The sequence below is a fragment of the Pleurodeles waltl genome, chromosome 4_1 (genome assembly GCF_031143425.1).
Source record: "Pleurodeles waltl isolate 20211129_DDA chromosome 4_1, aPleWal1.hap1.20221129, whole genome shotgun sequence".
Taxonomy (NCBI): domain Eukaryota; kingdom Metazoa; phylum Chordata; class Amphibia; order Caudata; family Salamandridae; genus Pleurodeles; species Pleurodeles waltl.
In genome coordinates, this window is record NC_090442.1 from 438223939 (window position 1) to 438251394 (window position 27456).

General features: G+C 43.0%; 1 protein-coding gene across 1 annotated transcript in view; it reads right to left on the reverse strand.

Annotated features, from left to right (window-relative positions):
- Positions 1 to 27456, reverse strand: part of SEMA3E (semaphorin 3E) — a 553526-nt gene that overhangs the window by 68060 nt on the left and 458010 nt on the right. Inside the window, exons 9-12 of the mRNA XM_069228706.1 lie at positions 23401 to 23470; positions 10094 to 10238; positions 5791 to 6013; positions 4178 to 4269 (exon numbers count right to left, since the gene is read on the reverse strand). Of these exons, the coding sequence (XP_069084807.1) occupies positions 4178 to 4269; positions 5791 to 6013; positions 10094 to 10238; positions 23401 to 23470 (530 nt within the window). The remainder of the gene's footprint in view (positions 1 to 4177; positions 4270 to 5790; positions 6014 to 10093; positions 10239 to 23400; positions 23471 to 27456) is intronic.

Genomic DNA, 27456 nt, shown 5'->3' on the forward strand with positions numbered 1-27456 from the left:
GACAGTCTCTTTTTGTGGATCGCGGGGATTACCAGATGTCCCGGGTCTGTGCGTGGATTCTCCTGCTTATTTTCCGGCTGCGCGTCGTTCTGCGGGGCTGCGCGTCGAAGTTTCGATCTCACGGTAGGCGTCGCGTCGATTTCTCCTTGGAAGTCGGGCGGCGTTGTCCTTGCGAGGCCGTGCGTCGAAATTTTGGTCTCACGGCAGGCGTCGCGTCGATTTCTCCTTGGAAGTCGGGCGGCGTTGTCCTTGCGAGGCCGTGCGTCAAAGTTTCGCACTCACGGTAGGCGTCGCGTCGATTTCTCCTTGGAAGTCGGGCGGCTTTGTCCTTGCGAGGTTGTGCGTCGAAGTCTCGATCGTCCCGAGGGCGTCGCGTTGATCAGCGTCGGTGTGCGGCGTTTTTCTCGCCGCGAAACAAGCTGTGCGTCGAAATTTTCGGCGCACGGAGCGTCCACGTGAAAGGAAGAAGTCTTTTTGGTCCTGAGACTTCAAGGAACAGGAGGCAAGCTCTATCCAAGCCCTTGGAGAGCACTTTCACAGCCAGACAAGAGTTCAGCAAGGCAGCAGGGCAACAGCAAGACAGCAGTCCTTTGGAGAAAGCAGACAGGTGAGTCCTTTGAGCAGCCAGGCAGTTCTTCTTGGCAGGATGTAGTTTCTGGTTCAGGTTTCTTCTCCAGCAAGTGTCTGATGAGGTAGGGCAGAGGCCCTGTTTTATACTAAGTTGTGCCTTTGAAGTGGGGGTGATTTCAAAGAGTCTCTAAGAAATGCACCAAGTTCCCTTTCAGCTCAATCCTGTCTGCCAGAGTCCCAGTAGGGGGTGTGGCAGTCCTTTGTGTGAGGGCAGGCCCTCCACCCTCCCAGCCCAGGAAGACCCATTCAAAATGCAGATGTATGCAAGTGAGGCTGAGTACCCTGTGTTTGGGGTGTGTCTGAGTGAATGCACAAGGAGCTGTCAACTAAACCTAGCCAGACGTGGATTGAAGGGCACAACAAGTTTTTAGTGCAAAGAAATGCTCACTTTCTAAAAGTGGCATTTCTAGAATAGTAATATTAAATCCGACTTCACCAGTCAGCAGGATTTTAGATTACCATTCTGGCCATACTAAATATGACCTTCCTGCTCCTTTCAGATCAGCAGCTGCCACTTCAACAGTGTATGAGGGCAGCCCCAATGTTAGCCTATGAAGGGAGCAGGCCTCACAGTAGTGTAAAAACGAATTTAGGAGTTTTACACTACCAGGACATATAACTACACAGGTACATGTCCTGCCTTTTACCTACACAGCACCCTGCTCTAGGGGTTACCTAGGGCACACATTAGGGATGACTTATATGTAGAAAAAGGGGAGTTCTAGGCTTGGCAAGTACTTTTAAATGCCAAGTCGAAGTGGCAGTGAAACTGCACACACAGGCCTTGCAATGGCAGGCCTGAGACAAGGTTAAGGGGCTACTGAGGTGGGTGGCACAACCAGTGCTGCAGGCCCACTAGTAGCATTTAATCTACATGCCCTAGGCACATGTAGTGCACTCTAATAGGGACTTACAGGTAAATTAAATAGTCAATCATGGATAAACCAATCAATAGTACAATTTACACAGAGAGCATATGCACTTTAGCACTGGTTAGCAGTGGTAAAGTGCTCAGAGGTCAAAAGCCAACAACAACAGGTCAGAAAAAATAGGAGGAAGGAGGCAAAAAGTTTGGGGATGTCCCTGTCAAAAAGCCAGGTCCAACAATATTCAACTCAGACAGTGATTACATAGGAGGTGACATCACTTTTTAACTGTAGTATTAATGATATCATGCTCAGAACTGTGAAATACTAACTAGAAGCTGCTCTCGAATCTCTGTAAAATTATAATTAACACACTGAGCTATCTAACCACTAGCTGAGCTATCTAACCACCTCACAATCTTAAATAGGCAGAATTAGTTGCAGAAGAGAAGCTGGAAGAAGAACAAATATAACTGATTCCAAGAATAGGGCCAGGAATGTCTCAAAATGTCTCAAAACCCTGTGAGTTTTTAAAAACTGAATAGAACTTTCATGAATAAATTCATGTTCTGAGATTTTAGACCACAAAACATATCTGTTCGATTACCAGGAGCCATCTGAAAAACAGCCACAGAAGCTTGCAAATGTATTTTTTATTTTTTTATTTTATAAACTGCTTGGTTAAATATATCAGAAAGGTGTGCCAAACTCACTGCTCCTCAGATGGATAACAACGTGTGCATGCACACAAATTATTTTCTAAAACTGCTCAACTGATTCATGCTCTAAAGTAACTCTAACTTGTGTCCCAGCAATGCAGAGTTTTTTTGTCAAACATTTTGCTTCAAATTTAGGTTGATATTATCAATAATGTTATCAAAGATGTCAAGAGTGCCATAATTTGTGGGTAATTAGCAGTGCATAGCGAGGGTGCAAGTTATAGTTACCTTAGGGCACAGGTTCTAGTTGCTTGAGATAACTCGAACTATAACAGATGAATTGCTATGGCTTTGTATTTTTAAAATGTGAGCCTAACTTTAAGGTTCCTGTAACCTTTGGGTTTTTTAAGTGAATTTCTATGGTTTTTTAATGTTATTTCCTAACTATAACGTATCTAGGACCTTTTTTTTCCAGTGAATTTCTATGTATTTTTTAATGCAAATCAATTTTAATTACTATACATTATCACAACCACCGCCGCTCATGGCCTTTGGCTATTCACGGCGGCAGTTGGCAGCAGAGCTTGACCTGCAGCCAGGGCCTGTGGCGAACCTCCTATAACTGCCCAACCTTGCACTACGCATGGCCTTCGCTCATGAGTGGGTCGGCAGCAGGGCCTGTGGCTAGGCCCTGTGGCCAACCCCCTAACCACCCAACCCTAAGAGAGCGAGAGAGAAAGTAGCATATTGAGAGAGAGAGAGCGATTTAGGCTTTGATGATTGATATACTTAGAACGAGATATTTCCAGACAAATTGAAAAGAAAAATGTTTTTGTCAGTTAAAAAGAATGAGCTCACCTTTCAGCATGTAACTTAAATATCTTTAGTTGAAAAGAAACGAAAGCATGAAATGAGCACAGACTCATCTAGACTAGAACCTTAACCTTTAGTGTGCCTGTCGGAGACCTTAACCACTAGGCCAGAGGTGGTGTTATATATATATATATATCACATATTTAAAAAAAAATAAAACATGTATTTCTTTCCTGCAAAATACTTACATTCTCCTGTAAAACTTTTACAAAGACTCTGCCTTTACCCTTGACTCTCTAAAACCCATACCCGCCCTAAACCCTAAGAATACCCTTGCCACTCTAAAACCCATACCCACTCTAAACCCTAAAAATACCCTTGCCCGCTAAAGACCCATACCCACTCTGAAAATTATCTTACCACCCTAAACCTGATACCCACCCATAGACCTAAAAAAAAACCTTGCCACCCTGAAAACCGTGGCCTCCCTTAACCCTAAAAATACCCTTACCAGACAAAAACCAATACCCTCCCTAAACCCTAAAAATTCCTTGGCTCCCTAAAACCCTTACCCACCTTAACCCCTAAAAACATCTGAAAATATTTTTTTAAATCTCTCTCTCTCCATATATATATATATATATAAATATATATATATATATATATATATATATATTTTTATTTTTTATTTTTTTTAAATAGAACACATATTTTTACCTTAAAATACTTACGTTCTCCTGTAGAACTTTTACAGTGACTATGCCTTTATCATTCCTGCCTTTATAACGAAGTTCATTGTAAAGGCATGCATGGTAAAGGCACAGCCTTTGTAGAATCCAGTATTGTAATGGCATGCGTGGAAACAATCTGCGTGGTATTGACCGTGTTGTAATGACTGTTTCCTGGTCAGTATATAACAGTAATGATAAAGTTTGCAATAAAAGCAAACCAACAGTTTACAAAGAAACAGTTAACAGTATATTGTAACTGTGGATGATTCAAGGCTGGAAGATTTAGGATCATGGATTCTATTAGATATTCTGTTCAACGATGGCAGAAATATTTTCAGAGTAAGCAAATGCATTTATACTTTTACAAATGGTGTTCCATTGAGGCATATAGAATACTGGTACATAACTTTCACAACAGTGGCAGATAGTCAACAGATTTACAGCTCTTCAAAGCAGTGTTATTAGATGCCATATCTACCTTGAATACTTGTAGTTCTTCAAGAATTACTTCTTCCATTACTTCAGTCTGTTGGTTGTAGATCGTGATAATTTTAAGAACGATGCCATTATCTACAAGTTAAGGGCAGAACTATGAGTTTTTACCTAGACACTGTTGGTATACACTATACTCTTTTAGATATTGTATTGGTTTACAGGAGGCATGCTTTAATAAATTGATTATACATGAGGGATTGCAACCACATCCTTTTTAAGTCACACTTTGCATAGAGGAACAAAGCATAGATAGCCCTCGCCCTGCTGCTACATAGTTGGTAAATTTTAAACATCTTTATCCATTGTTGTGCTGTACAACAAGGGCATGTGAGTCTTCATCTCATTACTACTCTTAGACAAGATTAAACGCTTTGAATTCTTATGTGAGTTGTGGCCACAATTGGATCCCTGCATCAAGTGGAATTGTGATGAGAAATAATATTTGTGGCTGTGGTGCAAGGTCGTCAATGTCTGTAGTCACGTCTCTGGAGCAATGTACAATATGTGACTAGAAGTGCTGCGCATACTAGAGCCTTTGAAAGAGCTGCTGCTGAGCCTGAATGGGAACGTAACATCGAAGACAGAAAGAGCTACCTCTTCCCCAGCCTACCCCACTCAGTCTCCTATTCTTCAGTTTGTTGCTGACGGACAAAGTTCAAATACACCTCCTCCTCCTTCATTACTAAAACACTTTCTTGTTCATCATTTTGTTGTGTCTTTTGGGTGTACACCTTTTGATTGGTTACACGTCTCAGGGATAAGAAGACGTTAAGTGAAGTGGTGTGATCAAGCTAAACCTTTTACCAACAATGAGGTGTTAACCATACAAGTGAGCAAGAAAGAACTAAAGCAAAGGCTAGCAAAGAAGGAAGATGAATGCTCAGGACCATGGAAAGGCCAGTTCAAGTAAATCAAAACAAAAAGCAACATCAATCCAAATAATTCGTAAACATGACAAACAAGGTTGAGCAAAAGCACACAAAAACATCTAAATCACCTTCCTTCTGATTTCCTCTCGAACTGTATGCTAACCATGCAAATCGACCATTTGGAACTTCCAGACAACCTGCTATTCTATTTCCTTACCTTCACATTTCTTTGCACCAATAGCCCAAGAGGATATGTGGATAAGGGTTTTCAGACGGCAGTATTTTGTTGCACTTAGCATTCTTTTGAACAAATGATAGATTTCTCTGCCTGAAAACTGTTTCAGAAGGCAGTAATTTTGTGGATTTACAATGATGCGGATAAATTATATTATTCCATTGCCCACGGATAACTTTTGTACAAATAAATCGTAGTTATTTACACTGCACACTTTTAGTTATAATTTTTTATGCCACCTTTAAGAGAGTGGTTGAGTAGTTCAACAGTTCGTGATAGGTAGAGTAACAGAGAGATGGACCTTGAAATCTGCATTGACTCAAATTTGTATAAGTAAATTTGTAAGGCGCGCAAAGATGTAGCATTACGTTATCCACGTTGCTTCACACGATGGTCCATCCTCTGTCACATATAAACCACGCTGCATAAACCTCTGCTATGTTCTCTTAGATAGTGGCCAGCTAGTAATATAAATGAGAACAAATGCTTCACCTGTTCCAATAAACAGTACATCATAGGGCCCATCTTCTGCTTCCACTCGGTCCACAGCTATTTGCTTCACGTTGTATTTTCCATCTGTCTTCAACAGAACAGGTCTTCTATGAACGGGCTTTATAGGCTCATACATCAGTGGATGGCTTCTCGCGAACCGCAACACATCATCGGGATAATCCCTGGTGGTGGCGTGGCGGCCTCCATTAACTTTGCTGGCACACTGAAAAAGATTTTTTATTTATTGTCAAGAAAACATGCTGATTCTAGTAAAGGTAAAATACAGTGTAAATCTTTTTTCTGTGACACTGCTCCTTTGTTCTTGTGAGAACGACTTTAGGGCCGGATGTAGCAAAATGCAAAATTGCGACTTGCAATTTGCGAGTCCATCCGACTCGCAAATTGCAAGTCGCAATTTGCTATGCAGTACGGTGTCTCAGACACCGACTGCGACTCGCAATGGGGTCGCAATGACCCACCTCATCAATATTCATGAGGTGGGTCGCAAATTGCGGCCCCATTGCGAGTATAGGCACTCGCTAACATGGAGGCCTGCTGACGTCAGCAGACCTCCATGTTCGTGACCTGCTTTTAAATAAAGCAGTTTTTTTTTTTTTTAAGTGTAGCCGGTTTTCCTACTGGAAAACGAGCTGCACTTAAAAAAAATCCGAAACCTTTAGTTTCGTTTTTTTTTTCAGGGCAGGGAGTGGTCTCTTGGACCACTCCCTGCCTTGAAAAAATATTTTTGGGTCCAGTCACAAACTGGAAGGGGTCCCGTGGGGACCCCTTCCAATTTGCGAGTGGGTTACCATCCACTTGAAGTGGATGGTAACTGCGATGCCATTTGCGACCGCGTACGCGGTCGCAAATGGTATTGCATCCCACAGCGACTCGCAAATAGGAAGGGAACACCCCTTCCTATTTGCGAGTCGGAAATGCATATTGCGAGTCGGTAACGACTCGCAATATGCATTTCTGCATGGCAAACCCACGTTTGCGACTCGCAAACGGCGATTTTCGCCGTTTGCGACTCGCAAACGGTTTGCTACATCTGGCCCTTAGTCTATTAAGTTGCTAACCTCTTCAATTTCTAAAATTCACACTTACATAAATGTGCGGAAATGCATACAATTTCTTCCTCCCCTTTTCCCTTATGTATGTATTTATCTCATACCCGTGCTAGCCTGTCAAATATTTGGAGATATGTGGAGGTTTCAGTGACTATTCAGAATCTAATTAATTCTGAGTGGATGGTTGTTGCCTTACAACCTTGATCTCTTATAAAAGTTTACACTTTTTTAATGTTAGAAAAGAAAGTTTAGGTTCATGTATTTTACGGGGAAGCAATATTTTTTCAAATAAAAACTGGCAACTGAGTTTAACTCAGACATCCGGCATTGGTTGTGAATCTCGTTTCATAAGAAGCCTAAACTGATAATGGCACATTCTATGCATTTGAATGTTAAGAGCCTGGGCCCGGAACGTATGGCGGGTGCATCATTTCAGCTGAGTGACTAACTTCAGACATGTCTGCCTCATAATAGTTTTGACAAGAGGAGCAATAATCTCTACAGTAGCAGCGTTACACTTAATCCTTAGGTTGGAGCGCTTTATCGATTACCCGGCCTTGAAGAAACTACTAATTGAAATGTATGCAAATTACGTGACGTCGTGAGATAAGGGCGCGATAGTGGCACTCACGTCGCGCTGTGAAAAGCTACCAGGATAGCACGACAGCTCACCAGGAGAGTTCTTTTTTTCAGTCTCACCCTTCAAGTCTTGGCCCTAAGGCTAATCCCTTCCCATGACGTGGCCGGTAACAGTGCCTCCATTACATGCAGCATTGTATGAAGGCGATAGTTTTTCTGTAGAGGTTAGCATTACTGCCAGCTACATTGTGGTAAATCACCCCATCGCAAATGAAGAAAAATACTTTTTCATCGGGATCAATTATTCCTGCTTAAGTAGAACTTTCTAGTAGATAGCTCTTTACATGAGTGTTTCAACCAATGAAAGAAGATGCAATCTTTATGAACCTATTGTGGCCCGTTTAAGTCCTGTCCTTACAAAAAAATAAACCTCAGACTTGTTACCATAAGCCATTCCGCGCACCTGTGGATAACTCCTACAAGTTTACTTTAACACTATATGTAACTCATTAAAGTTTTTTAAAATCAAGGGTATTATGGGCCAGATGTAGGAACCATTTTGCATGGCGCAAACTGTGCCATGCAAAACACGCATCGCGATGCACATTCCCATTTTGCGAGTCGGTATCGACTCGCAAAATGGGAATGCGACTCGCAAATAGGAAGGGGTGCTCCCCTTCCTATTTGCGAGTCGCACCGCGATGCACCGCGATGCAGAATTGCTTTGTGACCGCGAACGTGGTCGCAAAGCAATTCGCAGTTAGCACCCATGTGAAGTGGGTGCTAACTCATTCGCAAAAGGGAAGGGACCCCTTACCCTTTGTGAATGGCACCAACAAATATTTTTTCAGAGCAGGCAGTGGTCCAATGGACCACTGCCTACTCTGAAAAAACGAAACCAAACGGTTTCATTTTCCCGAGTGTATTGCAACTCGTTTTCCTTTAAGGAAAACGGGCTGCAATACAAAAAAAAAAAAAACTGCTTTATTAAAAAAGCAGTCACAGACATGGTGGTCTGCTGTCTCCAGCAGGCCACCATCCCTGTGAGTGCAGGGAATGGCAAGGAGGTCGCAAATTGCGACCCACCTCATTAATATTAATGAGGTGGGTCTTTGCGACCCCCTTGCGATTCGCAGATGGTGTCAGGGACACCATTCTGCATATGGGCTTGCGACTCGCAAATTGCGAGTCGCAAACCCTTTTCTACCTACATCTGGCCCCATATCCCTAGATAATGCCATTATCTCTGTAGTGAAAGGCCAGATGTAGGAAAAACCGGCATTGTGACTCGCAAATTGCGAGTCTGAGTGACTCGCAATTTGCGAATCGGAATGCAAGATGGTGTCCCTGACACAATCTGCGAGTCACAAGGGGGTCGCAAAGGCCCCCTTGCAAATTGCAGCACTCACAGGTATGGTGGCCTGCTGGAGACATGGCTTACCACCAGTGTAGCACTGGTGGTAACTGCGATTGATTTGTGTCCGCGTTCGCAGTCACAAAGCAAGCTTACATCACGCTGCGACTCGCAAATAGGAAGGGGAACACCCCTTCCTATTTGTGTCTCGCAGTCCCATTTTGCGAGTCGGTAACCAGGTTACCGACTCGCAAAATGGGAATGGGCATCGCGATGTGGGTTTTGCGCCTCGCAAACAGTTATTTTCGCTGTTTGCGCGGTGTAAGAGCCTTGCTACATCTGGCCCTTAATGCTGCTCTGTTGCAGCTAAGATGATGATAACTGCAATATTGAAGAATATAAGGATAATATAAGTATCTAATCTGAGTTTCAGACTAATAGTTCTCTCGTGTTGTACTCTGCTCTGCACTCTTTGCGTATGGTTCCACTGTGATGTACTTTCCTATGTTCAATGGTGTAATGCAACATGATGCTCTCCCGCGGTACGTGATGAGAGGCCCTGAGTATCCCATATGCCACAGTTATTCATTGGCATTAGGCTGAATAGGGGACCTAATGGTTTGGGGTTCTTGAAGGGTTAGGCATCCCCCTGCACAACAGGGGCTTCTGCGGCCTGTGTAAAACCCATGACTATGCCTACTTCCACTCTCCTAGAAAGCCACATTGGGCAATGTTTTGATATCCCTTTTCAAAAACTAGGCATCACTTCCAACGTGGAGTAATAAGAACCCGCCTTAGACTAACTGGGAATGAGAGGTGGCCACTTAGCCCCAGCTTTCTTATAATTCCAGACAGAACATAATTTAAAGTGTTGTGATGTACACAACATCTTCTGATGCTTATTGACAGAATGTCCATTGACAAAACGAACAGTGCTTTCCATCCGAATTACAGGAACACACAAATAGAGGTTTGATATTAATTCCGAGTTTTAGTAGAGGTGCCACTGATTAGTTATGCGGCTATGCTAACTTGATTCTTAGATATTCACTGTCCTCTGTAGGAAATTTTACTAACAAATGGAAAAATCATGCAATATCGTCTTGAATTACAAAAGTGAAAAAATATGTAATCTCTGCGCTTTCATTTTATGATTTGACAGGCTTACTCTTCTAGCCTAACATTGTTTCCACTCCAATACTGCTAGAAAGTTACAGTCAAAGTCTACTTATCTATTTTAAATGAAATGCACATCTGATAAAAAAAATAAAACATGAGAGTATATGTTTCATGTACTTACAGAACCAGGCCGTGGATATGGTACTTTCCCTTCATACATTGACCAATGATATTCGGGTCCATCTTTATGAGCATATGGTCCGTTGAATGACTCCCGGACACTTGACATGTGGTACATACATATTGCATATCCTTTAAATATATTGCTATAAAACAAAGATATTATTCTAATGTTTATTTTGGTTTACGGTACAAACGTAGTCTCACCACAACAAACATTTAAACCAACTCTGGAAATCTTACCACTGGGAATGTTGTGTTTTTTATTCAGTTCAGGTGTAATGGAAAATCTATCACAGGGGGACATCTGCCTTATGTTGAAATTACCACCCATGCACAAAAGTAATGCCATCAGAAAATGTGGTGGCCTGACCATCCTAATTTAGAATGACAGTCTCTTCTGTGCATCGGCCAAAACAGCCTGGGCCACATGTATAACCCCCTAGCGCCACATTGTGCCACATTAGCGTAATTTTCTGCTACATTAATGTGGCCCAACAAGGCCATAATCCTCACACCACATTTACAAAGTGGTGTAATGCATGCATTGAGCCACTTTGTAACTCTTTGCGCTACATTATACCTGCACCAGGTATAATGTATGCAAAGGGGGTGTTCCCCCATTAAGGGGGGCCGAAGAAATGGCACAAGGAAATCTAGCAGATTTCCTTGATCATTTTTATGGCACTTTTAATGCCTGCTCAGAGCAGGTGTTAAAAGTGGGCTTCCATTATTTATAAAGGGCCCCTATGTGCTCTGCAGGAGTAGCGCCAATATTTTGTCACTACTCCTGCAGAGTGCCTCACTAGCGTCATAAAAAATTACACTACTGTCCCTTGGCCTGTACCAGGGTGTACCATATTTTAAATACGGCACGCACATGGTGGCGGTAGGGGCACGGTAAAGGGCGCAACAAAAGTGACCCCTCTGACCATCGGAGCTGGGATTAGTTCCCCTACTGAGTACACCACTGTCTCCGTCATCTCAGTTGAGTGTGGGAAAGTACGGTTTTGCCATCTCTAACACGGAGCCTGGAATCTTATTAGGAGCTGATATAGAGCATATAATCAGCCCTTGCAAGAGTTACTTCTCAAAACGGCCTGGACTGTAGTTGATGATACCCAGGACAAGACTGAAGGAAGTTACAGAAAAGAGTCCCATTGTTGACAAAGAAATATATTGGCTTTGATTCCTTTGACTTGGGTTATTTTTCCCAGCAGCACTAGACAGCAGGATGACAGCTGGGCAGAGTACTATAACAGCACACGCACACTCCCTTCTTCACTAGCCAGGGCTCCTCAGTAATGCAGAAACAGTCAGAAAAACTGAAGAGTGACTATTAAATAAAACAAAGGGGTCAATTTGCAATATAACAATATTAAATTAGACTCTTTCCTGCCTTGACTTGGACATTTGTAACCTTTTTTCAAGTAGCGCTCTGTTGAGACTCAGCACAATAGACACGCAGCCTGGAAGTGTGTGGATTAACCCCTTGGGTGCCCAGGACGTAATGGTTATGTCCTTATTTGCGCTGCTCGGGTGCTGAGGACGTAACCGTTATGTCCTGCTATGGGCCCTCAGATGGAGCGCTAGCACTCCCACCGATGGCCAAGCACCCCCTTCCCCGGGCCCCGTGTCGTCTGATGACATCAACGCGCGATCGCACGCTGACCTTATCAGAGGCTGCCCGCTTCCAGCGTGGATCAGAAGAAAAATGCTGTAGCATTTCTCCTCTGAATACGTGGAGGGGATGAGAGAGGCATCATTTCTCTCAGCATTATGTCTCTCTCAGCATTTCTGCTTTTTGTTAAAAAAAGAGGGTGGGGGAGCGGCCATACCCCCCCCCCCCAAATAAATGGGGATAAAGTTGTTGTGCCCACCGGTGGGTAGATGGGGCAATTACCTCCGATCCACTCCCCAGGGGAGCAGAAAGCCTACTAGATGCCAGGGTATTAAAAAAAATTGTGGGGTGGTGGCTACCAACCAGTATGGGAATGGTGATGCCCCCTCCCCAACTGAATGGGGTAACAGTCTTTTAGCTCTTCCCCGCACACTAAAATATCTTATCCCACGTCAAGCAAGAGGACATTTGATTATTTTGGGTTTTGGTTGAACATTTGGGCCATGAGAGCTTGGCTAACTCTCAAAATCATCCCACTTGCAATGGTGAGGGCTGCACTTTTTGGACTTTGGCACTCTGCCGTGTAGAAAAATCCACAAGACCTAGACACATCTGAAAACTAAACATCTGGGTGAGGCCAGGGTTGTGTGCTTCACATGCACCCGCACTATTTTCTTACCCACAATGCCCTGCAAACCTCCAACATTCCTGGAACCACATTTTTGTGATGGAAGCTTCTGGAATCTGCAGGAATCCACAAAATTCCTACCACTCAGCATTGCCGCATCTATATCGATAAAAAATCGGCCCCACTTGTCAGTCTAAAAATGTTTTTTCTTAAACTGCCCTTTTGGACCCGCTTTGGTTCCGCCTCATTTTTTACATGTTTTTGGCTTTTCTTTGTCACAGGCACTTGCCCACCTACACAAGTGAGGTATCATTTTTACTGGGAGGCTGAGGGGAACGTTGGGTGGTAGGAAATTTGTGCCTCTGCGCTGATCCCACACAGAAATGTGGGAAAAATGTCATGTTATAGGTAAATTTGAGGTTTGCTGAGGATTCTGGGTAAGAAAACATTAGGAGAGCCATGCAAGTCACACCTCCCTGGATTCCCTTGGGTGTCTAGTTTTCAGAAATGGTCAGGTTTGCTAGGTTTCCCTAGATGGCTGCTGAGCCTAGGACCAAAAAAGCAGGTGCACCCCCGCAAAAACAGGTAGTTTTGTATTTGATAATTTTGATGTGTCCACATAGTGTTTTGGGGCATTTCCTGTTGCGGGCACTAGGCCTCCCCACACAAGTGAGGTACACTTTTTACTGGGAGACCTGAGGGAACACTAGGTAGAAGGGAGTTTCTGGCTCCCCTCAGATTTCAGAACTTTGCAGCACCTAAATGTGAGGAAAATTTGTTTTTTTGTCAAATTTTGAGGTTTGCTAAGGATCCTGGGTAACAGAACCTGGTGAGAGCACCACAAGTTACCCCATCCTGCGTTTCCCTAGGTGTCTAGGTTTAAGAAATGTACAGGTTTGCTAAGTTTTCTTAGGTGCCGGAGGAGCTAGATGCAAGAATCCACAGCTAGGCACTTTGCAAAAAACAGGTCTGTTTTCTTTGGGAAAATGTGATGTGTCCACGTTGTGTTTTGGGGCATTTCCTGCAGTGGGCACTAGGCCTACCCACACAAGTGAGGTACCATTTGTATTGGGACATTTGGGGGAGCGCTGAGTGGAAGGAAATTTGTGGCTCCTCTTAGGTTCCAGAACTTTCTGTCACTGAGATTTGATGAAAAAGTGTTTTTTTCTCTAAATTTGGAGGTTTGCAAAGGATGCTGGGTAACCGAACCTGCTGAGAGCCCCACAAGTCACCCCTTCTTGGATTCCCCTAGGTGTCTAGCTTTTAAAAATACACAGGTTTGGTAGGTTTCCATAGGTGCCAGATGAGCTTCAGGCCAAAATCCAGAGTTAGGCACTTTGCAAAAAACAGCTCTGTTTCTTTGGGAAAATGTTATGTGCTCACATTGTGTTTTGGGGCATTTTCTGTCGCGGGCACTAGGCCTACCCACACAAGTGAGGTACCATTTTTATCGGGAGACTTAGGGGAAAATAGAATAGAAGAACAAGTGTTATTGCCCCTTGTCTTTCTCAACATTTCTTCCTCCCAAATGTAAGCCAGTGTGTGAAAAAGACGTCTATTTGTGAATTGCACTGTAATTCAAATGCTAGTATGGAGACCCCAGAATTCAGAGATGTGCAAATAGCCATTGCTTCTCAACACCTTATCTTGTGCCTATTTTGGAAACACACATGTTTTCTTGATACCTATTTTTCACTCTTTATATTTCACCAAATGAATTGCTGTATACCTGGTATAGAATGAAAACCCATTGCAAGGTGCAGCTCATTTATTGGCTCTGGGTACTTAGGGTTCTTGATTAACCTACAAGCCCTAGATATCTCCACAACCAGAAGAGTCAAGCAGACTTAGCGGTATATTGCTTTAAAAAATCTGACATCGCCAGAAAAAGTTACAGAGTAAAACGTGGAGAAAAACTGCTGTTTTTTTTACCTCAATTTCAAGACTTTTTTTTTTCCAGCTGTTATTTTCTGTAAGAAAACCTTGTAGGATCTATGCAAATAACCCCTTGGTAAATTCAGAATTTTGTCTACTTTTCAGAAATGTTTAGCCTTCAGCATTGGTTTCGCACCCATTTCTGTCACTAACTGGAAGGAGGCTAAAAGCACAAATATGAGTAAAAATGGGGTGTTTCCCATCAAAATGCCAAAATTGTGTTGAAAAATGTGTTTTTCTGATTCAAGTATGCCTGTTCCTGAAAGCTGGGAAGATGGCGATTTTAACACTGCAAACCCTTTGTTGATGCCATTTTCAGGGGAAAAAAATCGACATTTTTGCTGTATTTGGTTAAGTTCTTGGTCTCCTTCAGGGGAACCCACAAACTCTTGGTACTTCTAGAATCCCTTGGATGTTGAAAAAAAAGGACGCAAATTTGGCATGAGTAGCTTATGTGGACAAAAGGTTATGAGGGCCTAAGCGCGAACTGCCCCAAATAGCCAAAAAAGCCTGACACTTGAGAGGGGAAAAGGCCTGGCAAGGAAGGAGTTAATGCATAAGTATTCCTCCAAGTAGATGATCCCTCTCCAACATAAACAGCCGACTTTGAACTCAGAGAACACATTACCTTTTCTAACAAATACAATGGTTCGTACCCAGCTGCTCATCCATACAGAATGAGCGTCATATTTCCCCTCTTTAGTAACTTAAGCATGGCTCATCCCCATATGTTTACCCAGATCGGGACACAATGAAGAGAGCTCTCAGATGCATTATGTCATCTAAGTAGAAGAGCCAAATTCTGCTAATCGATGATAGGCTGCAATATTTCATAGCCGAGCCAGTGTTGTTTATCACACTTGATAAATTCCGAACCTCACAGCGTTTTATCAGGTGCGATAAATAGCTCCCACTCCTCTGACACACTCAGAATCAGTTACTTTGAGTTTTATGTCAGTGAATAATGTACAGTAAACTATTATACAACATAAATGATCAATTTATAATAAGAATCGACACCCTTTAAAGGTGTAGATAAATAATTATAAACATTACTTATTTTTTAACAACATTTTATTGATTTCCCCAAACAAGCAGACTGACAGCGTGGATACAATACATGCCAGTACAAGCTCCAAAGCATCAGCTGGGTCCTCATATGGAAAAACTAGACGTCTCTATAAAAACAACTGTTGTTGCCCCCTTGCAGTTGAGCTGTGAGTCTGCCAAATTACCAGCTGAGCACTCCTACCATTCTCTATTAGGGCACACTGGAGGACCGCCAGACCAATCCATGTGTCTCCCTGCGGTTTAGCAGTGGGGCAATATGTTCAGTCCTGTTCTTGAATGCCTTGCCATGAACCCGAAATCTTATTAAAAAAAAATTGTGGCAACCTTTTGACCTGTAGACCACTTCCTCAACCAACATACACAAATCCATGTTCTGAACCCTATGTGACACCCGTGTTAGGTCCTCACTCTTCCATAGCCTGATAACATCTCTTTTGGCCACAATGAGAACAGGATTAAAAAGCATGATGCAATGTCTTAGCAGCATCTGATCGCCCCAGATATGCAAGTTGCTTATTGATTTCCCAGTCTGTTCCAATAGCTCTTGCAATGATCCTATGTGCTCTCAACCAGATGTGCACCAACCTCGGACAGTTCCACAGTGTATGTATCAATATGCCTCTGTGATGGCACCGCCTATAGCATTTATCTGTGACTACCATAACTATCCTAAAAAGTTGAGTGTGGGTGTACTACTCTCGGTGAAATATTTTTGCCTATATCAAGTGAAAGCCCTTCCATGTTGTGACTTCCCACGGGTATTTACAGGCCTCTCCCCAGTCTGAATCATCCAGGATCTTGGCCTTGCACCCATTTATTTCTTAGTCTGTCAAGCGACACCTGTCAGTTACTGAGCAGTGTTCCATATACGTGGCATATCACATGTCTGTATAAATGAATCACCAGTATACTATACTCCAAAGGTTATTCGTTCGGTAAATCCTGCAGTAGTGCTATATATTTGATGAGACCTTTAAATACTTGCAGTAGTGAGAATCTGCAAATTCGTATCGACGCTGGATTTTATCAAACCGGATCAACTCTGCATTACCTGCTTAGTGCCCATGCTTATTTGCTACACACAGTAGGGTTTTTGGTAAACACTTGGGAAATTCTCTTCTTTTGGGACTGGTTGACCAAAGGGTGTTGTTTTATTCCCTAACTGGATTGATGATGGATACATTAAAGGTACCCAGACTAGGCCTTTTTTCAGGCAATTTGTTCACTGTATTGCTGTTTTCAAAGGGATCTTCTATTTCTATATAAACAGTACTGTCCTGAGGATGGGATCATGTACTTGTTAAGACAATTGGAGTCAGAAACTTTGACGGATTGACCAGAACTGTGAGTTTTAAGGACCTACAAGACCATCCTTAAAGAAACGTTATAACAAACATGATAAATAAGTTGGGTAGTCATCGGCTTGCCAGAGGGTCACTGTTGGGGCTATTAATATTTGTTGATGACCTATGTTTGGCAGCAGAATAGTACATTTGTTGTGGATCCTTAATTACATAATTTTATTGAGAACCCCACATAGGCATCAAAAGTTATGTCAAGTACATCTATGGGGCATAAAGCCAGACAGACCTGCCGCAATCCATTTTTGATGACACATAGTAAACAATTGCCCAGCACCTTGGCCTATATTGTGGCTTCTATATTAAAAAGTGAAATGGGCCTATATGAGACCCAGACCTCTGTGGCTTTGCTCATTTTATGATTATGGAAAATATTTGAGGTCCTAATGGCACATGGAAAGTATCCGTCCATCCACCCATTTTTGTGCATTTGGAGGAGAGGCCCACTAAGTGTACTACTCAAGATTTAAAAAAATTCAGGTGAGAGCGTGTTGGGACCAGGGGCCAGATGTAGCAAAGGCTTTTACCCATTCTGTATCTATGGGAAAAAGTGTTTGTACATATGGCCCCAGGTGTTTTCACCAACTTTAATTGTCATATGGCCTCGACTACTTCCATCCCTTCCAATTTTTGTTCGAACTCCTCCCTGTCTTTCTAGTCTAGTCTAGACTAGTGATAGGAATATCCCTAATCAGTTCCAAGAACTCTGCCTCCATACATCCATCAATGGAATGATATAAGTGTTTTAAATGTATTGCAAAAGCTTAATAATGGGTGCAGATTCAAGTACTTACCCAGTGACGGTTACAATGCTTTGAACTCAACTTTGGCTCTCCTCTCTGCAGGCCAGCCAGGCCAGCAATTTACTCGCCTTATTGCCCACCTCCTATAACTTATGGCATTTCACACAATAGAGTTGCTTGGTTTCATCTTTTAATATCTGTCAATATTATTCCCTGGCTATGTGTATTGGGTGTGCGGGGTCCACATTTGGACAATGTATATACTCAATATCCCACTGGGTCAATTCAGATCCAACTCTGTTATAGTGTTCAGGTTGTCTCTATGTTTACCAGCATAGTATGAGTATAAGTTGACTCCTAACAATTGCATTGTAAACCTCCCAGACTGTTACCCCTGATGGTACTGATCCTACCTTTTCAGACAAATAAGTCTCATTTGCCTCCTTTATTATCCCAGGAATCTAGCCTCCACTCTCCATTCACAGTATTGCCGCACTGCACTGTCTAGTACACAACCAGGCATGATCGGAGAATCCTCTCAGCAGAAATAATGTATCTCAGTATCTGCCTCCTGCCTCACTGAGACTAAAAAGAAATCAAGCCTCAACATTGTTTGCCTTTTGTTAGACATATGAGTATTGACTCCCATTGGGCTGTGCCTATCTCCAAAGATCTCATATCCCCCGAGCAGGTTCAATGCCCCTGAATCAACTGTCTGCACTCCTCTGCTTTTTGGTTCTCATAACTCTGTCTATGTCTGGTTGCATTGTCTAATTGAGGTCCCTGCTGATAAACAAGAGGATCCACCTCACCATTCTGTCTAGCACTTATGTTTGAAGCCCAGGAGGGACATATAATGTCACTGCCAGTATCCTAGCTCTGTTCCAGTGCTCCAATATGGCTGCATAGCAGCCTTCTGGATCAGTTGTTTTTATGCTATGGCCAGTGGGATTGATCTGTGTGCTAGGATTCCCACCCCATGGGAGTATGAGGTAAATCACAAGTGGACCAGCAATTTATACCTACCCTTCTTTAGGTAATCAGTTATTACCCACTGTGAGAAATTGGGTTGTTGGTTGACAGGGGTGTGAGCCCTGGTCAAGCAACAGCCACAATCCCTTGCACAATGAACCACAAAATGTCACTAAATTAACCTGTGTCTAACTCTGAGCAGTGTGGCACAAAAGCATCAGGCTTAACTTACAGGCAATGTGTAAAGTAATTATGCAGCAAACAAACAGAAATAATGAGAAGACATAGCACAAGAAAACTCCTAAACCAATTTAGAAAGAGAGAGTAAATTTTAACAAACTAATTAAAACGAAAAATAAAAAAGCTGTCAGTAGAACCAGAATTATGAATTTTTAAAGTTTTAAGTTCAAAATAGTGCATAGAGGATCAAAGTGCAAAGTGTGGACATCTAGTCATGCAGGAACGAATCAAAGTCAAAGTTAAGGCTGACGGCGATGGAGCACGGTTCAAATACAATGAGTGGATAGGGGCTGGTCAGTGCTTACCTTCAGACTTTGAAAAATATCTGAGAAGGTAAAGTTCAGTGGGGCAAGGCTGCCGGAGGTCAGGGAGGAAGGAGCTTTGTCATCGTATGGCCTTGGGTCAAAGTAGCTGCAAATATTTCTATGTTCAGACTTAGCTTCTGAAATGGAAGTAAAAAGACTACAGCAGGACAATGCAGAGTACCGAAGAAAATTCCTCGAGCTTGGATACTCTTTTTGTCAAAGGGCCGCTGAAATGGATTTGCTGCTGCCAATTAGATAAGAACGTAGCAGTAGAAGCCACAAAGTAAATCCAACTGGTGAAGCACCTCAGGCAGATAGGTGAACAGATTGGTCCTGGTCTCCTCCTGGTTCCCAGAGCACTTTTTGGGAAAATGTTGTCCACAGCTTTAGAAACTGCCCATCTGGACACCTTTATCACCACAAGCAAGGGTTCAATACTGGTGGGGCACCTCTTGGTGGTTCAGGACTCACTCAGGCTGGGTCCAGGTAATGGTTCACGATAATGGGAGCCTTTAATGTTCAAACTAGCCGTTGGAGTCACATCTGGGAGTCCTGGGTACAGGTGAAGATGCAGGCTCAACGGCATGGCTAGCCTCTGAGGCTTCAAGGCAGGCTCCAGGCAGCAAAACAGTCATTCCAGAAACAGGGGGCAGTTTTCCACCGGTTCAGTAGTGAATTAAAGAGTGGGTCTGAAGGTCCTACCTTTTTATCCTGTTGCCATTCTCTTGAAAGTTGGGAGAAGCTTCTGGCAAGGTTCTCTGAAGTGCATGAAGTTTTATGACTCCCCTAACCTAGCTCCAAGCTGGCTGCAGTGATACTACACGGCCATCACGTTAGGCCCTTTGTGTGGAGGCAGAGCAGAGGCTATTCAGGTATAAGTGGGGCTGTACTTAGCTCCCCCACCATCTTGCCAGCAGAGAGCACATTCAGGAACACCAAATCCGTCTACTATGTGACTGTGACTGCCTGGGAGAAATTCACAAAGTGTAACTGTCAGCTATACACAGTCATGTGATCCAAGAAAGGTTGCAGGCACAAAGAGTTAAGGACAGGAAAATGCTAATTTCATATAAGTGGTATTTTCAAAATTGTAATGAAAAATTTGACTTTACCATTAGAGAGGGCTTATCATTATAATTTCATAAGTACCAAACATGACATATCTACCTCCTCTCAATTTAGAATTTTAGCTTGTTAAATGTAACACGGAATCACAAATATGACCCTATTGGAGGGGTAGGCCTCACAGTATTGAAAAACACATTTGTGAGTTTTTTATTACCAGGGCATGTAAAACTTAAAAGTACATGTCTAACCTTTCAGTTACACAGCACCCTGCCCTACGGGCTACCTGGGGCCTACGTTAGGAGTGACACATGTGTAATAAAAGGGGAGTTTAAGGCTGGGCAAGGGGGTTTAATGGCAAGTTGGCAGGGTAGTGGAACTCTGCATTCAGGCTGCAGTGGCAGGCCGGGACATGTTTTAAGGGGCTACCTAATTGGGTGGGACAATAAGTACTGGAGACCCAGAGGTAGCATGTCATTTACAGGCCCTGGGTATATGGTATACCCCTCTATAAGTGACTTTTAAGTACATTAAATATGCCACTTGGGTATAAGCCAATGTAAACATGTTTTAGGGGTGTGAGCACACGCACTTTAACACTGGTTAACAGTGGTAAAGTGCAGAGAGTCCTAAGGCAAACAAAACAAGTTCAGCAAAAAATGGAGGGGATAAGGCAAAACGGTTGTGGGTGACCCTGCGGAAATGGCCAGGTCCAATACCCACTAATTGTTTTTTTGTGTTTAAAAAAAAAAAAAAAATCAGGTTTAGATCTTGTCTATAAATGAACTTTTGCAGGATTATTCTTTTAGTTTTATGACCAAGACTATTGTTGATCCACTTCAAAATATTCAGGACGAAGGAACTAGGCCTGTTGTGCTGCATCACAGGAATGTTGTGAACCACCCCCTCTTCCACCCTCCATGTCAGATCCATCGTCCATGTATTTGCTTATTGTGCTACAGCATGCTCCCAGCTAACCCAACTCTCCTTCCTCACAACTTATGCTGCAGGTTCGGAACTCTCCACTGCTCCAATGCTTGAGGTGTCCGTCGCCCACTTACCAAATTCATTAATTCAGAAACTCACTCTAGCAACAACAGACGTTAATACAGGTCCCACATATTGGAGACAGGGGTTGGCAAAGAAATTAAGGTCTTTTGTTTCCTACCCCCAGCAAGATTCACTCAGTTCATGTAGAATCCAGCTCCTCCAAACCTATGTCTTCTTGTATGAACGCAGTGGCTTCCTGCCCCAACTGACTTAGTCTCCCAGGTGTCTCATTTGTCATATCTGAGACTTCTGTGTCTGCTGTTCATGGTGATAATCTCCACCCCTGTTTCTGCTTGTGGTCCAATGGGTACCAATCCGCTAACCAGTTCCAAACATCAGAAGATGTGATGAAGAACCACGATTTTCAATTCTTTTGGGATTTTAAGTTACACCGGAAATAGCATCTTATATTGTATGCTGTGCTTCCGTAGTTCTATTTTAGATTTATTGAAGGTTTTAGCCTGGTCTTCTTGTGTGTAGTTGGAGAATATTAAGACAGTGTGTTTTTTAAATGTTATTGGGTCATGATGTTTCCCCAGAATGATCAATTTTCTCAGGAGGCCTTCAACAGAATTTTCCACATTTGTCCTTCTACCTTTTCAGGTAAGTCTACCAGGAATACATTATTTTGCCTCATGCCACCCTCTGCATTTTCAGCCCTAGCATGTAGGCATCGAGTGGTTTTGGTGGGAGAGAAAAACTCTGGTCTCAGGTGTCTGATGGCCTCTTTGTGTTCCCTGAATATATATTTTCCATGATGCCCACCCTTGTGGACATTTTCTAGAAGTCTGCATGCATGAGTTTAATATCCAGAGCCACCTGTGTTGATATTATGTTTTAGAGCAGACCTAGAGCCTATTGCCACCTGCATTAATTCCTTTAGAGATGGGTCTTACTACCTGAGGACTAGTCATGGTGTTTTTGCCCTTGCCTTTTTGCTCTATGTGGTGCATCAAAATGCATAGTTCTTCAACTTGGTGGCAGTCAATTTAGGGCCTTTATCGTGGACCATTCTCAGTCCTGGGGATTGAGCTGCCATTAAGCAATGTCTTTTGTAAGGTCAACTGTCAACCTCATTTCCACCGTGAACACACCTGACTCCCTGGGTGTGGCACAAGCAGATTGGATTATGACCACAATAGTGGCTGTGCAGGGGTTTTAGTTCAGTAAGCTAAGTCAGTCGCTATTTTGAGTGCTCGGTTTCCTTCCTGTTGTGTTTCTTCAGTCCCCCACCCTTGAGAGAGCAGGCTTACATTATGGTCTGCCTTCGTGGTGTGCCCTCTTCCATAGACCAGGACTTCTAAGGGTCCCGGTGGAGCTTGGAGTTTGTAATGGTTGGAAGGCAGGGGAAGGTGGGAATAGAGCAGTGGCATAATGAAACGTGCGAGAGCTCCCCTGCAAACTACATGGATCCCCCCCACACTCAGTCAGGAGCTCTCAGGCCAGGGTACTGTGTTGACACAGTCTCCTGGAGCTAGAGTTCCCCCTGCCCTGCTGGGTGCGGTGGCTAATGTTACATCACTCGAGTGGCAGTTTCAAGCGCCAAACAAGAGGCAACTTTACCTGCCTGCTTTGCTTCTCCTACCCTGCCAATAAGAGTGCAGGTTTCAGCCTGTGAGCGGGGCCTGAACACAGCCACAGGGTGCTGCCAGCAGGATAGCCCTGATCCGCCAACCGTGCGGCTCCCCCATACCTCTGTTGGCTTGGACCAACCTTCTCTCAGCAGCCACTGCATCACTCCTCTTACCTCGCACTGGCTGCCATCTTGCAGCCGCCGAAGCAGGGCCATTGTGCCACCTCCTGTCATTGTTCAGGCTGCTGTATGCTTGCTACAGCCCTTCACAGCATGCCAACCATTATCTTCCACCTCGCTGGTATCACTAGGTCCCTAACACTAAGAAAACAGGATTATGAATGTAACAAACCATTCCCAGTTGGAGCTTCAGTTTAGTGCGCCATCTTTCTCCAGCAATTGGCCATGTCCCCCTCTGATATAAATATTTTTTTGGTTAAATTAATCAGCGTGCATTATGACCCACACATTTTGTTTAAACTTCATAGAAGTTCATACTTTGTTCTTCTTAGACAGAATCACTTGGCAGGAGTCATGGCCTGTAGTTGTGACTACAGGCCTAAGTTGATGCCGAGTTTGGTGTAATACCATTCAGTAGTTTTTGCAACAACAAAAAACAGATGATCTGCACAAAATTCGACATGCTAGCTTTAGCTGAATGCTATAATTAGGTACACATGAATTTATGTAAGTATATTTTAAAGTGATATGTATTTATTACATTGCTGATTTGCCCCTAGTTACCTGGTTGTGGTGAATAATCCAAACATTTCTGGGTTCTTGCTGTCTCGAGTCTGTAACAAAAATATGTCTTCTGCAAAATAAAAAAGAAAGTAGAAGTAGTAAAAAATATAGTTCAGTGGTAGGTGGCCAGGCACAATATGCCTATAAAAGTCTTAAATCAGAACCATACGTGTTATTTTGCAATTTTAAAGACAAAGGTGGTCATTACACATTACAGTTTACCTCCTATCCTGAGAGATTGGTGGAGGCTGTGACCTGCACTCCCCTGGCATGGACAGCATTCCATAGTTAGAGATCCTCGAATGCCTTATAGAGATCTGTGTCTTTGGTGCATTGGTCAGTCTGGCGAATGCACTGATGGCAGAGAAGTTTGACAAGAGGACCTCATGTTTTCCCGAAACAAGAGTTAGCTTCAGCACTACAATAAAGCACTGACTCACAGGCCCAGGGATTTTCCTAATTGTGGGTCAGGACCGTTGTTTGCGCCCCTGCCCGTGACCACGAAGCTTGGCAAGGAGATCCCCTACACGGAAATCCAGTGTTGACATCGAGGACATAGTAATGATTTCTGCCTCTGGAGCACCCAAAATTCTAACAAAAAGCCACGTTCATAGTCGAGAAAAATCATCCAGCTCGAACAAGAAGCTGTCATTGACCACGAGAGAAATGAAAGATCTGACAATATACAGACTGAAACAGCTACCTACATGAAACTAAAGAGTCATTGATACATTATGACCAGGCCGCCCTCCACGGTGAATCATAGAGAGAAAAAGGATAAGTCAAAAGGTACTGAAGAAAACACCCCAATGAATTCAAATGAAAGACATAAAAGCTCAAAGAACTGAAACTATACTGATTGAATTGAAATTGTAAATTTATTTCCAGCGGAAACCTTGAAGAGACTGACATCACGCGAGACCTCTCAAATCAAGAGTATTTTAAACCAAAAGAGTTCAGAGATTACAAATTAAACATCATATAAAACCACAGATGGAGGTACACCTCAGCCCATTATCATAAGTGGGATGCGAGTTCTACAAAATATGCAATTAAAGCAGCAAAATACTACTACCCAAAAAGTATTTATGCAGTACTCAAACAGTAATGAAGTCAAAACACAACACAAGAAAAGTCCCAAATCAATTTAGAAAATTAGAGAATATTTTAATAAATAAAATTACACCACAACAACAAAATTCAATTTCACAGAATTGCAGATATGAAATTTTAAAGTTTGAATTAAACATAGTGCCGTAAAGCAAAAAGTGGCAACTGCAGTTCTCTGTTTGCGGTAGACTGTGTCAAAATGAAAAGTTAACTTTGACCACAATGGTGCGTGAGTCGGGTATAGGACCTTGGCTTGTCTTGGTGGAAAGTTTACCTTCAGACACAGAAACTTTTATGGAGAAAAAGTGGGCACTGAGGAGTTGTTGGCAGGAATCAACAACAGCTTGTTGCTGAAGAGCAAGGTCTTGATGCAGTCGTCAATGAAGCCGGGACTGCTCCAAGTGGGCAAGGTCCAAAGTCTGTACAGAGGAAAGCACTGATGTTGGGTTGCTGCTTTGTGTCAGTCCTGAGCAAGCTCTTTATATTTGGACTTGGAAACATTTTTATGGAAGTGAGGTCCCCTTCAGTGGAGCAAACCAGCTAACAGAAACGAACCGGCGATTGAACAGTTGCAGCTTTGATGGTGATCCTGGTCTCGTTCCAGGGCCCTGCATTCAAGCACGTAGATCCCATCTTCTTTCAGGTTCTTCAGGCAGCAGGGCAGTCCTTCCTCTGATTCTCACTACATCCAGGAGTGTTCTGAGGAGGGTACTCAGGATGCCACATTTATGCTTAGTGCCAGCCTGTGGGTGGGACAAAGTCCTGGCCACTCCCTAGCCAATCAGGTGAAGGTTTCTAGGGGTGGCCCTCCATACTTTTTGATCACTTCCTGTGTGTTTTACTGTAAAGCAGTGATACTCAAAGTACAGCCCGGGGTTTAGCATGCAGCCCTCCTGACCTTTACATGCAGCCCCCTGTTCAACAGCAGCAGCAAGGGCCTCCTGTGTCCTCCACTCAGCAATAACATAAAAATGTTAACTACACAGGCTAAAGTTTTTTTTTTTACAGGTTACCTGAAGTTAAAAAAAGGATATAACTAGGTTATCCTACACCACTTAACTTTAGGAGGACTTTCATTGTTAAAGACATCTTCCTGCAAAAGTGTAAATATTTGATGTCTTTAGAATTAAAAAAAAAAGTGTACTTTTTAACATGCAGAACCATTTCACCTTAGTAAATCAGAATACATGAGTGCATTGAGAAGATTTTTTTTAAGTAATTATTTTTTTAACATGAATCTAGAAACATTAATTCCTCCTTCACCCTGGCAACAATGCTAATAGTGAACTAAGAGGCAAGTCCTGTATTTCAAGTCCTCTTGTATGTGATAATGGATGGAAAGTGGAACAAAACAATTGCATAGGATCACAGAATCTGGTAAAGTGGGGAAACCAGGATTAATCCCAGGTGTTTTGGCTTCACATTGTGTAATTCAGCCACAAGATGTTTATGCTTTGCTTCCCTAAATGCACCTTACTTCCAACACACTCCTGAACCAACCCCCAACTACGAACACCACCCCGTTGGCATCAATGCGGCCATCGGTCATCCCACGGACCAAATGTTGGCCCCTAGAAAAATCTTTGTGAGTGCCCATGCTGTAAAGTATCCCACAGTGACCCTCTCCCCCTAAAACCAACATAGCAGAAACGTCCTTCCCCTGGATAGAGCTCCCTGTGTCCACCCAGAGATGTGGCTTTAATAATGGGCAAGCACCCCCTTGTGGCCACTCCAAACTAGGTCTAGGTGTTTGGCAGATGTCACCTCCCACTGGGTTTGGAGGCTAGCAAGATAAAAAGAAGGTAGGCCTAGGTGTGACAGGGTAGACATTCTTTGAAGCTCAAGAAGGAGCTGGGCACAGGGTCCCAGGCCATCCTGCTCTGGAAGGTAAATGCCTCTTCACACCCACGCCCTGTGTTCAGTGTCTAAGAGCAATCAGCATCTCACCAGAGTCATGTTACTCTGGGCACTGGCAGAAAGACCCTTTTTGGCTTAGGCAAGATAATGGCACTTTCTGAGAGTATCATTTTCAAAATAGTTACATAAAGTCTGACTTGACCATTAAGTTGGATTATAAAACAGTATTGAAATTAATCCTTGAACCATTTTTCTAGCAGATTCTAAACTGGAACTAAGTTGTGATAGTGTTACCCAATATCTTCCTAAGAGAGAGGTAGCCTTGCCACAAGGAAAACAGACTTTCAAGGTTTTTCATTGTCAGGGCATATAAAACATTACATTTACATGTGTGTGTAGGGCCTACCTTAGCCTTAGAGGTGATGTATAAGCATTAAAAAGGAAGATTTAGGGCTGGCAAAAGGTCTGTTATGCCAGATCAGACTTGAAGCTTCTAATCTGCACACCCAGGCTGCAGGGGCAGGCCTGGAGACATATTACAGTGCTACTTTAGTTGGTGACACAATGAGTGCTGCAGCTCAATAGCAGCATTTAATTTACAAGCCCTGGGTGCAGATAGTACAATGTACTAGGGACATACTGTATAAGTAAATAAAACTTGCCTATTGGGTACATGCCAATTTTACCAGGTATAAAAGGGTGAGCACAGTCACTTTATCATTGGTTACCAAAAGTAAAGGGTGCAGAATCTTATGGCCAAGAAAAATGGGTTCAGCAAAAGAAGCCAAACGTCTGGGGGAGGATCTCACAGAAGATGTTCATTTGCAACAAACTGGTATAATTAAGGTGATATTTGGTGAAGAGTTTGCACAATTTTACCCCTTCACAGTGGGCTTTACAAGCTGCTTGCTTTCTCCCTCTCTCTCTCTCTCTCTCTTTCTCTTCAGTTCTGAGTTAGCACTCATTTTACACATTGGTTTCTTTCAATTGTCACAAGTAACAGCTCTGTGGGTGCTGGCTGTTCCACTGCTTGCTATCTGCTCAATGGTACATACTTAAAAGAAACTCCTCGCCCCCCGTTCACCTCTA